This window comes from Stenella coeruleoalba (genome assembly GCF_951394435.1).
Source record: "Stenella coeruleoalba genome assembly, chromosome: 9".
NCBI lineage: Eukaryota > Metazoa > Chordata > Mammalia > Artiodactyla > Delphinidae > Stenella > Stenella coeruleoalba.
The window spans coordinates 24,043,944-24,057,048 of NC_137155.1; the positions used below are offsets into that span (position 1 = coordinate 24,043,944).

General features: G+C 36.0%; 1 protein-coding gene across 1 annotated transcript in view; it reads right to left on the reverse strand.

Annotated features, from left to right (window-relative positions):
• LOC307191510 (cadherin-23-like) overlaps positions 1-13,105 on the reverse strand; it is a gene marked incomplete at its 5' end in the record, with an annotated part of 116,232 nt that overhangs the window by 73,294 nt on the left and 29,833 nt on the right. The window contains 2 exon segments of the mRNA XM_079931637.1: positions 9,124-9,323; positions 11,110-11,255. Coding sequence (XP_079787763.1) covers positions 9,124-9,323; positions 11,110-11,255 — 346 coding nt within the window.

Genomic DNA, 13,105 nt, shown 5'->3' on the forward strand with positions numbered 1-13,105 from the left:
TGAATTTCTAGTCCATCAATATTCTCATCTGTACAATAGGATAAGATATATTCTCAACCTTAGAGTAGTTCTGAGGATTAAATAAAATATTATACGTAATGCATCTCACAAGTGCTCAATAAATGTTATTTACTTTCCTTTCTTCAACCACTGCTTCTTATCTTTCTTTCAGTGTTACCAACTTTGATTCTTTCTCACCTAAAAACCGAATAACACAAATGCACACACATTAAACCGTAAGTATTTTCTTCACCTGTTGTGCAGTTCTACAAATGATACTCTTTTAAAATTATTCCTGCTTTCTGTGCACTTGAATATTGAATATCAAGTCTATAACTTAGACTAGGTAGTCCTGTAAAAGCCTCATACAGTTTGACTATTTCAAAGAATGTAATGGAACAATTGTTGTGTGAACAGGTCTTGCTTATTTTGAACCTTTGTTTCAAACTGAATATGTGTAAACAGATTGCCTAATTTAGTGGTCGCTCTAGTTAATTAAGGCCATTGGATAATTTAACATAGTAAGTGAATTTAATATGTATGTATCACATCAGCCACCTGAAAGTTGTGTCAATACCCTGTCTTGGGGCTTCCCTGGTGGCGCAGTGGTTGAGAATCTGCCTGCTAATGCAGGGGACACGGGTTCGAGCCCTGGTCTGGGAGGATCCCACATGCCGCGGAGGAACTAGGCCCGTAAGCCACAACTACTGAGCCTGCACTTCTGTAGCCTGTGCTCCGCAACAAGAGAGGCCGCGAAAAGTGAGAGGCCCGCGCACAGCGATGAAGAGTGGCCCCCGCTTGCCACAACTAGAGAAAGCCCTCGCACAGAAACAAAGACCCAACACAGCAAAAATAAATAAATTAATTAATACCCTGTCTTGAAAAACCTCACAGAGACCCACAGAGATACCCTATTTTAGATAGAAGGCAGTATTTTTTTTTTTTTTTTTTCTTTTGCGGTGCGCGGTCCTCTCACTGTTGTGGCCTCTCCCGTTGTGGAGCACAGGCTCCGGACGCGCAGGCTCAGCGGCCATGGCTCATGGGCCCAACCGCTCCGCGGCATGTGGGATCTTCCCGCACCGGGGCACGAACCCGTGTCCCCTGCATCAGCAGGCGGACTCTCAACCACTGTGCCACCAGGGAAGACCTAGAAGGCAGTATTTTCTTTTCTGCTACTTCTCTGTCTCAAAGACCATAAACCCACATGATGGAAGAGAAGAAAATCTTGATCTTGATCCTGCCTAAGCAGCTTATGCTGGTTCAGCCAAGTCTGCAGTAGAAGTCAGGTTAGAATGACCTCCTTGGGATCCACGTGTATCTTTTTAAAGCTTTCTATGATTTGGGGGAGACCAAAAAAGTAAATTATGAAGAACATCAGTTCAGTTGTCTCAAAGTGATCCAAAAGATAAAGTTTTCATAAGCATCAGGCCTGTAAGGTGATTCATTGCCAAGCCTACTAGGAGGCTTTTCTTTCTTAAGTTTAGCATTTATGAACAAGTCCCTTTAACACAAATTCTTATTTCAGGTAGATTTAACACATACTAGAATGTATGTTTTGGGTCAAAGTACGAAATCTCTTTGTGTGTATGCATGTGCACATGCATGTGTGTTTTGGAAATTTTCAGTTTCCAAAAGAGTGATATTTCTAAAAATTGGAGAAGTGATAATACTGGCTGTGCAAAATGAATAGAAAGCAACAATGGACAGGAATCCAAAACAAAAACAAGCTATTTTAATAAAATTTGTGGTGTTCCATTTGCCCTCAACTTTATTATCCTCTCATTGTCTCCCAGTTAACTGGGTAGTTTCTCCTAATAGAAACAGCTAGAGAAAGAAAAGGAGTCAAAACAGAGAAGGCAGAAAGAATAAAGAGGGTTTTACTATGACAGATAAGTAAGCCAGTAAGATTAGAGATAAAGAGTCCTTGTGGGATTTTTTTTATTCAAACAGAAAGTCACAAAAATTATAATCATCCTCATCAGTTCACTCAGTCCCATGAAATTATTTTTTTTTCATCTTGATCTTTTGTTAGCACTTTTATGAATTCATCAGTTTTCCATTAGAGTTCTGAAAATGCTTATTCATTCAGTTCAGCAGTAGTCAGTTACCAGAAACCTGTACTTGTCAGTCTTTTCCATGAATTCCTTGAAGATGAAACCCTTTTATAGGAACATTTTTGCGAAAGCATCAGAGTACACCCAGAACTGTCTGTAAATGACAAAAGACTTAAAAATAAAGATGGTTAAAGATTTGATGAAAGTTCATAATAATGCAATTGACAAGGAAATTTAGTTATTTCTGAGATATACATTTTAAAGTAATAACTAGAATTATGACATAACATTATACCAGAACATATAAGATTTTTAGAAATCTCATGTAATGTCTGAAACATTTATATTAACATATTTCCATACAAATAACCCAAAGAAAGTTTAGTATTAGTTGTTTTTAGTTTGTTTGTTTTTTTATACTGCAGGTTCTTATTAGTCATCAATTTTATACACATCAGTGTATACATGTCAATCCCAATCGCCCAATTCATCACACCACCAACCCCACCCCACTGACGTTTTACCCCCTTGGGGGAATACGTTAGTTCTCTACATATGTATCTCAACTTCTGCCCTGCAAACCGGTCCATCTGTACCATTTTTCTAGGTTCCACATACATGCGTTAATATACGATATTTGTTTTTCTCTTTCTGACTTACTTCACTCTGTATGACAGTCTCTGGATCCATCCACGTCTCAACAAATGACTCAATTTCATTCCTTTTTATGGCTGAGTAATATTCCATTGTATATATGTACCACATCTTCTTTATCCATTCATCTGTCAATGGGCGTTTAGGTTGCTTTCATGACCTGGCTATTGTAAATAGTGCTGCAATGAACATTAGGGTGCATGTGTCTTTTTGAATTACGGTTTTCTCTGGGTATATGCCCAGTAGTGGGATTGCTGGATCATATGGTAATTCTATTTTTACTTTTTAAGAAAACTCCATACTGTTCTCCATAGTGGCTGTATCAATTTACATTCCCACCAACAGGGCAAGAGGGTTCCCTTTTCTGCACACCCTCTCCAGCATTTGTTGTTTGTAGATTTTCTGATGATGCCCATTCTAACTGGTGTGAGGAGGTGATACCTCATTGTAGTTTTGATTTGCATTTCTCTAATAGTGATGTTGAGCAGCTTTTCATGTGATTCTTGGCCATCTGTATGTCTTCTTTGGACAAATGTCTATTTAGGTCTTCTGCCCATTTTTGGATTGGGTTGTTTGTTTCTTTAATATTGAGCTGCATGACCTGTTTATATATTTTGGAGATTAATCCTTTGTCCGTTGATTCGCTTGTGAATATTTTCTCCAATTCTGAGGGTTGTCTTTTTGTCTTGTTTATGCTTTCCTTTGCTGTGCAAAAGCTTTGAAGTTTCATTAGGTCCCATTTGTTTATTTTTGTTTTTATTTCCATTACTCTAGGAGTTGGATCAAAACAGATCTTGCTGTGATTTATGTCAAAGAATATTCTTCCTATGTTTTCCTCTAAGAGTTTTATAGTGTCCGGTCTTACATTTAGGTCTCGAATCCATTTTGAGTTTATTTTTGTGTATGATGTTAGGGAGTGTTCTAATCTCATTCTTTTACATGTAGCTGTCCAGCTTTCCCAGTACCGCTTATTGAAGAGACTGTCTTTTCTCCCTTGTATATCTTTGCCTCCTTTGTCATAGATTTGTTGACCATAGGTGCATGGGTTTATCTCTGGGCTTTCTATCTTGTTCCATTGATCTATGTTTCTGTTTTTGTGCCAGTACCATATTGTCTTGATTACTCTAGCTTTGTAGTATAGTCTGAGGTCACGGAGTCTGATTCCTCCAGCTCCGTTTCATTCCCTCAAGACTGCTTTGGCTATTCGGGGTCTTTTGTGTCTCCATACAAATTTTGAGATGATTTGTTCTAGTTCTGAAAAAAATGCCATTGGTAATTTGACAAGGATTGCATTGATTCTGTAGATTGCTTTGGGTAGTATAATCATTTTCACAATATTGATTCTTCCAATCCAAGAACATGGTATATCTCTCCATCTGTTGGTATCACTTTTAATTTCCTTCATCAGTGTCTTACAGTTTTCTGCATACAGGTCTTTTGTCTCCCTAGATAAGTTTATTCCTAGGTATTTTATTCTTTTTGTTGCAGTGGTAAATGGGAGTGTTTCCATAATTTCTCTTTCAGATTTTTCATCATTAGTGTGTAGAAATACAAGAGATTTCTGTGCATTAATTTTGTATCCTGCAAGTTTACCAAATTCATTGATTAGCTCTAGTAGTTTTCTGGTGGCATCTTTAGGATTCTCTATGTATAGTATCATGTCATCTGCAAACAGTGACAGTTTTACTTCTTCTTTTCCAATTTCTATTCCTTTTATTTCTTTTTCTTCTCTGATTGCAGTGGCTAGGACTTCCAAAACTATGTTGGATAACAGTGGTGAGAGTGAATATCCTTGTCTCGTTCCTGATCTTAGAGGAAATACTTTCAGTTTTTCACCATTGAGAATGATGTTTGCTGTGGGTTTGTCATATATGGCCTTTCTTATGTTGAGGTAGGTTCCATCTATGTCCACTTTCTGGAGAGTTTTAATCATAAATGGGTGTTGAATTTTGTCATAATCTTTTTCTGCATCTATTGAGATGATCATATGGTTTTTATTCTTCAGTTTGTTAATATGGTGTATTACATTGATTGATTTGCATATATTGAGGAATTCTTGCATCCCTGGGATAAATCCCACTTGATCATGGTGTATGATCCTTTTAATTTGTTGTTGGATTCTGTTTGCTGGTATTTTGTTGAGGATTTTTGCATCTGTATTCATCAGTGATATTGGTCTGTAATTTTATTTTTTTGTAGTATCTTTGTCTAGTTTTGGTATCAGGGTGATGGTAGCCTCATAGAATGAGTTTAGGAGTGTTCCTTCCTCTACAGTTTTTTGGAAGAGTTTGAGAAAGATGGGTGTTAGCTCTTCTCTAAATGTTTGATAGAATTCACCTGTGAAGCCATCTGGTCCTGGACTTTTGTTTGTTGGAAGATTTTTAATCACAGTTTCAAGTTCATTACTTGTGATTGGTCTGTTCATATTTTCTGTTTCTTCCTGGTTCAGTCTTGGAAGGTTATACCTTTCTCAGAATTTGTCTATTTCTTCCAGGTTGTCCATTTTATTGGCACAGAGTTGCTTATAGTAGTCTCTTAGGATGCTTTGTATTTCTGTGATGTCTGTTGTAACTTCTCCTTTTTCATTTCTAATTTTATTGATTTGAGTCCTCTCCTTTTCTTGATGAGTCTGGCTAATGGTTTATCAAGTTTGTTTATCTTCTCAAAGAACCAGCTTTTAGTTTTATTTATCTTTGCTATTGTTTTCATTGTTTCTGTTTCATTTATTTCTGTTCTGATCTTTATGATTTCTTTCCTTCTGCTAACTTTGGGTTGTGTTTGTTCTTCTTTCTCTAGTTCCTTTAGGTGTAAGGTTAGATTGTTTAATTGAGATTTTTCTTGTTTCTTGAGGTCGGCTTTTATAGCTATAAACTTCCCTCTTAGAACTGCTTTTGCTCCATCCCATAGGTTTTGGATCATCGTGTTTTCATTGTCATTTGTCTCTAGGTATTTTTGATTTCCTGTTTGATTTCTTCAGTGATTTCTTGGTTATTTAGTAACATATTGTTTACCCTCCATGTGTTTGTCATTGTGTTTTTTACGTTTTTTTTTTTCCTGTATTTGATTTCTAATCTCATAGCATTGTGGTCAGAAAAGATGCTTGATATGATTTCAGTTTTCTTAAATTTACCAAGACTTGATTTGTGACTGAGGATGTGATCTATCCTGGAGAATGTTCCATGCTCACTTGAGAAGAAAGTGTAATCTGCTGTTTTTGGATGGAATGTCCTATAAATATCAATGAAATCTATGTGGTCTATTGTGTCATTTAAAGCTTCTGTTTCCTTATTTATTTTCATTTTGGATGATCTGTCCCTTGGTGTAAGTGAGGTGTTAAAGTTCCCCACTATTATTGTGTTACTGTAGATTTTCTCTTTTATAGCTGTTAGCAGTTGCCTTATGTATTGAGGTGCTCCTATGTTGGTTTCATATATATTTATAGTTGTTATATCTTCTTCTTGGATTGATCCCCTGATCATTATATAGTGTCCTTCCTTGTCTCTTGTAACATTCTTTATTTTAAAGTCTATTTTATCTGATATGAGTATAGCTACCTCAGCTTTCTTTTGATTTCCATTTGCATGGAATATCTTTTTCCATCCCCTCACTTTCAGTCTGTATGTGTCCTTAGGTCTGAAGTGGGTCTCTTGTAGACAGCATATATATGGATCTTGTTTTTGTATCCATTCAGCAAGCCTGTGTCTTTTGGTTGAAGCATTTAATCCATTCACATTTAAGGTAATTATCGATATGTATGTTCCTATGGCCATTTTCTTAATTGTTTTGTGTTTGTTTTTGTAGATCCTTTTCTTCTCTTGTGTTTCCCACTTAGAAAATTTCCCTTAGTGTTCTAAAGTTCTTTTCCTTAAACCAGTTCCTTTAGAGCTGGTTTGGTGGTGCTGAATTCTCTTAGCCTTTGCTTGTCTATAAAGCTTTTGACTTCTCCATAGAATCTGAATGAGATCCTTGCTGGGTAGAGTAATCTTGGTTGTAGGTTCTTCCCTTTTATCACTTTAAGTATATCATGCCACTCCCTTCTGGCTTGTAGAGTTTCTACTGAGAAATCAGCTGTTAACCTTATGGGAGTTCCCTTTTATGTTATTTGTCGTTTTTCCCTTGCTGCTTTCAATAATTTTTCTTTGTCTTTAATTTTTGCCAATTTGATTACTATGTGTCTCGGCGTGTTTCTCCTTGGGTTTGTCCTGTATGGGACTCTGTGCGCTTCCTGGACTTGGGTGGCTATTTCCTTTCCCATGTTAGGGAATTTTTCAACTATAATCTCTTCAAATATTTTCTCTGGTCCTTTTTCTCTTTCTTCTCCTTCTGGGACCCCTATATTGCGAATGTTGGTGCGTTAAATGTTGTCCCAGAGGTCTCTTAGGCTGTCTTCATTTCTTTTCATTCTTTTTTCTTTATTCTGTTCTCAGCAGTGAATTCCACCATTCTGTCTTCCAGGTCACTTATCCATTCTTCTCACTCAGTTATTCTGCTATTGATTCCTTCTAGTGTATTTTTCATTTCAGTTATTGAATTGTTCATCTCTGTTTGTTCTTTAATTTTTCTAGGTCTTTGTTAAACATTTCTTGCATCTTCTCCATTTTTGCCTCCATTGTTTTTCCGAGGTCCTGGATCATCTTCACTATCATTATTCTGAATTTTTTTCTGGAACGTTGCCTATCTCCACTTCATTTAGTTTTTCTGGGGTTTTATCTTGTTCCTTCATCTGGTACATAGCCCTCTGTCTTTTCATCTTACCTATCTTTCTGTGAATGTGGTTTTTGTTCCACAGGCTGCAGGATTGTAGTTCTTCTTGCTTCTGCTGTCTGCCCTCTGGTGGATGAGGCTATCTAAGAGGGTTGATGGGAGGGACTGGTGGTGGGTAGAGCTGGCTGTTGCTCTGGTGGACACAGCTCAGTAAAACTTTAGTCCACTTGACTGTTGATGGGTGGGGCTGCGTTCCCTCCCAGTTGGTTGTTTGGCCTTAGGCAACCCAACACTGGAGCCTACCTGGGCTCTTTGGTGGGGATAATGACAGACTCTGGGAGGGCTCACACCAAGGAGTACTTCCCAGAACTTCTGCTGTCAGTGTCCTTGTCCCCACAGTGAGCCACAGCCACCCCCCGCCTCTGCAGGAGACCCTCCAACACTAGCAGGTAGGTCTGGTTCAGTCTTCCCTGGGGTCACTGCCCCTTACCCTGCGTCCCAATGCGCACACTACTTTGTGTGTGCCCTCCAAGAGTGGAGTCTCTGTTTCCCCCAAGTCGTGTTGAAGTCCTACAATCAATTCCCACTAGGCTTCAAAGTCTGTTTCCTCCTCCCATTGCCGGACCCCCAGGTTGGGAAGCCTGGCGTGGGGCTCAGAACCTTCACTATAGTGGGCGAACTTCTGTGGTATAAGTGTTCTCCAGCCTGAGAGTCACCCACCCAGCAGTCATTGGATTTGATTTTACTGTAATTGCGCCCCTCTTACCGTCTCATTGTGGCTTCTCCTTTGTCTTTGGATGTGGGGTATCTTTTTTGGTGAGTTCCAGTGTCTTCCTGTCGATGATTGTCCAGCAGCTAGTTGTGATTCTGGTGGTCTCGCAAGAGGGAGTGAGAGCATGTCCTTCTACTCCACCATCTTGGTTCCTCTCTGATTCACAATTTTTAAAGGTTATACTCCTTTTATTGTTATTATAAAATATTTTCTATATTCTCCATGTTGTATAATATATCCTTGTAGCTTCTTTTATACCTACTAGTTTGTGCTTCTAAGTCCCTTACCCCTACATTGCCTCCCTCCACCTTCCCTCTCCCCACTGCTAACCACTAGTTTGTTCTCTAGATCTGTGAGTCTGCTTCTTTTTTGTTATATTCACTAGTTTGTTGTATTTTTCAGTTCCACATATAAGTGATATTATACAGTATTTGTCTTTTTCTATATCACTTATTTCACCTAGCATAATGCCCTCCAAGTCCATCTATATTGCTGCAAATGGCAAAATTCTATTCTTTTTTATGGCTGAGTAGTATTCCATTGTAAGTGTTAAGTTCTTTATACCTTAGCCAGCAGTGACTTTTTTCCTGTTATTTTTAAGTCTTGGTCAATCTAGAAGATAAAAGTTGTATTTTATTTTTTAGATTTTCACACATATGACAACTTGTTAAGCAACCTGTTCATTCATATGTTAGGGATAAACAAAATAATTTTGTAACTATTCCTATACCCAATCTTCCACACAAAGAAATAATTATTTGAAAGTTATTTTAAATCATACCAACTCTGTATTTCTTCTTTGTAAGAGTATATCTCTCACTTTATTGAGTTCTTTTACTTCTCTTTTATTAAAACTAAAAAATAAAACTTTAGTTATTATTAAAAATTTTATTTTAAAATTTTCTTACTCTTTCATTTCATGAATGTTATCAATAAAATAGAAGGTTGTAATTTACCTGCTCCTATTGAAAAACTCGAGTCACAGACAATAAGATTGTCTGCATCCTCCACAAACACTGTAAACCTATAGGTACTGATATTATTTCCATTATCTATGGCCTCAATTTCCAAAGAATAGGTTTTAGAATTATTTGGGTTGTCAAGATTCAAAGGCTGAAGAAGAGTGATTATGCCTGTAACTAATGAAAATAAATAAATAAAAATTACCAAACTCAAATAATTAAGCATATATTAATTTATTCATATTGATGGTAATTTAATTCATTTAATAGTATACACTTTTAGTGAATAAGGAAAGTGATGTTTAGCAGCTCTACAATCATTGAAAATATTTGTTTAAAAATGCCCACTTGCTTTATACTTACCTTTAAAATAAAATTTAATATTATAAATGGTTTCATCATATTTTCCTCCAAATCTCTAAATTGTAATTTATGGATTTACCAAGCATAGGTAGCATCTTGACTTTAAAAGTACCAGACCACAGTATTTGATTTTAATTACAATAATAGAGTTATTAGTGTTTTTGAGCCTGAAAAAACTAGCTAAACTATGTTAAAATCCTAATCATGTATTGTTTCTGCCATCCAACTTAACTAATTCTTCTTCTAACTAATTTTTATTGTAGTATAGTTGATTTACAATGTTGTATTAGTTTCAGGTGTACAACAAAGTGAATCTGTTATACATATACATATATCCACTCTTTTTTAGATTATTTTCCCATATAGGCCATTATAGAGTATTGAGTAGTGTTCCCTGTACTTATTAGTTATGTTTCATATATAGTAGTGTGTATATGTCAATCCCAGTCTCCCAATTTATCCCTCCCACCCTTACCCCCTGGTAATAATAAGTTTGTTTCTACATTTGTAACTCTATTTCCGTTTTGTAGATAAGTTCATTTGTACCCTTTTTTTAGATTCCACATATAAGAGATATATTTTATAGAAAGATGAAAAATGAGCTCAAGGGTCAAACTTAGGAAAATTTGTGAAGACAGAAATGACTGTTCATCCCTGGTGCTTCCAAGGGAGAATCTCGGTTGACTGGGAGAGTTGAAAGTTAGCAGCAGACATTTCATTTCTTACATATGTTTTTGCTGGTCTGCTATCTCATCATTGGCGTAAAGTAGCAGCTGGCTCTGCAGCTGCTCTATCCACCTCTGGATCCTCTTTCAACTTCTCTGGCTCCTAGAACAGGTGTATGTGCTCAGCCTTATAATGAAAGGCCCCAGCTTCTGCAGGATACCCTCACTATCAAGGTCAGCAGCAACAAGAACAGACATGGGTTTTAGTGCATTCTCATAGGGTCCACAGCCTGCTTGTGTGTCTGGTCTGCCCTTAATCTCTCCCACTTTATATTCATCTTCCCTCCTGACCTCTGGGCTTGTGGACCTCAAGCTCTGGCATTAGACACAGAGACAACAGCCTTACAGAGTCTGCTTAAGAAGCTCTCATAGTTGTGTTGCTGGTGTTTTGTTTTTTTTCTCTCTGGTTGAATGCTGGACAGTTAAATCAAGTACTGTGACAAGCCATAGGAAAACAATATTTCAGAGTAGTAATTCTGTACCCATAGGCAAGAATATATCCATAATCAAGTGTCCAAAATATAATTATTAAGGAAATGTTCCGATTTTCACAAATGAAATTAAGGAGTTAGATATGACTTATCTGTCCTATAGTTTACAAGGATTTCACAGAAGCATTGTACTGATTGCCTCTGAAAGCCAATAGCCAGTTATAAAAATAAGTTACTGTGACAGACGTTATTTCACAAGAAGTTCATTTTTACAAGTAGGAAAATAGCAACTGTCCAAATGCCACACATTTTTGGTGTTTCCTTCTCCATATTTAATCTAATTTTGAAAGGGTAGCTTTACTAGCCCAAAGTCTAAAGGAAATGCCGAGATTAGATAGTGAATGCTTAAATGAAGACAGCTAGAGCTATGTATTTAAAACTTACAAGGGTCCAAAGCAAACTTTTCCTGCTGTGATCTAAAGGTATAAGTGATGCCGCCATCTTCATCTCGATCTGTTGGTTTTACTCTTGCTATAATTTCTCCAACAGGTTTTTCTTCAGTTACATTAATAGAATTCAGACGAAAAGGTCTAAAGAAAAAAAAAATGTTGATGAAAAAATGTTGCAAATGCAGATTTGTATGCACATACCTGCTCAGTTCTGATAACTTGCAAAGGATCTTTTGGATTTGTGATAATATTACCTTCATCTTGTCAAGAATTTAAGAGTTCCAAAAGTATTCAAATGTTGAGAAAATCCATTTCTGGCACAAAGTTACGTAACTTTTTTGCATAAGCATTAATTTTTAATCATTAGTCTCTGGCATCATGCGAGACATGAAAGATAGCATAACATCAAAGAGATGAAAACTGGAAAACAGATTGAAATAGTGCATCTCTATTATTCTAAATACCAAATGTATGGAATAGTTGGCAATTGAACATAAGGGATTAAATATATTCATTTTCATCTTATCTGGTATGATGAAATGCTGTCCAAAGTCATAACTTTGGACAAGTTTGGACAACCAAGTTATCAGGACATTTATTTTAAATTTATTGTTCATCTCTTTAAAGTATATTTCAAGTCCCTGATCAATTTCCAGAACATTGCTGAAACTTAAATTTCTTTCTTATTCAACCTTCCATTCAAGCATCAGACATTTATCTGTAACCTACAGTATGTTATTCCAGTTTATATGCATAAGAATCAGCTGGCTTCTGCTCTTTAGATCTCACTGCTAGAAGTGAACACAGATATAAATAACCATAGTGCTGTGTGATAGATACCATAACTTTGCTACACATTTTAAAGGGAAGGACAGGCTAAATCTGGGCTTGGGAGACAGGTTCAAGGAAGTTAAAGGAAAAGGAAGGTGAGTGGGTGAGGCCATTCCTCTGAGCAACCTTCTTGGCCACCACAATCTAATGTGGTTTCTCCTTTACAGTGTGGTTTCTCCTTTATGCCATAATATAATATAACTCACAGTATTTACATTCTGGACCACTTTGAATCATTTCCTTTTCTGTTTCATTAATTGTAATTTAACACACTATGTCTCTTAAGAAGTGAAAACAATATTTGCGGGCCATACCAATATTTTAGTTATTTTGGTATTGCTTATATTATCTAGTATTGAATTCTACTAAATAAATAAAGGCAATAAGTTTATGCTTATAGTAGGCATGCAGGTGACAAAAAATTATTTTAAGAAGTTGGCAGCACCTCTACCACAAATGTAGTAGGACAGGTAGAGTAACTATCCCCAGAAATAGGAGAAAAACTAAGCTCCATATTTGCTTCTCTTGTTCAGATAATATAAAAATGAATTTGGGGATTCAAACAATGTTACTCTCCTTAGTTATCTGTCAAGATACAACTTAGGGGTGGAAGGAAAATAATTTGAATACTACAATCTTTCTTTTTCTCTTCATCAATCTAAGTAGTATTTAATTTTTCTTAGATTGTAGTAATGTATTTGATTATTACATTTTGAAGTATAGAAAAACATCTAACAGACATTCGTAATCTGAAAATGTTTTTGAATGCTACAATTATATCTCAGGGTATGGAAGTAAAGTAATTTAAATTAAACACCTTAAACTACATTTTAAGGTCTACTTTTCCCATTGTTTAAAATTAATATATTTATTTAAAAGCAACACAACTTTACAAAACCTTTGGGGAAGAAAACAAAAAGATACACAAAAATCTTTTCACCATATCATATTATGATATTGGTCACTTCTATATTTGTTTACCAATATTTTCTGACATATATTTTACTTTCTATCAGCATATGTATCACTTATGTATATAGTAATATATTTTAATATAACAATAAAATATTTTTATGTAGCTATATAATCTTTATTATTATTATTTACAGTATGTGTGAAAAGTTTAGTTAGCCATTCTCTATGGTTACACTTTAAATATG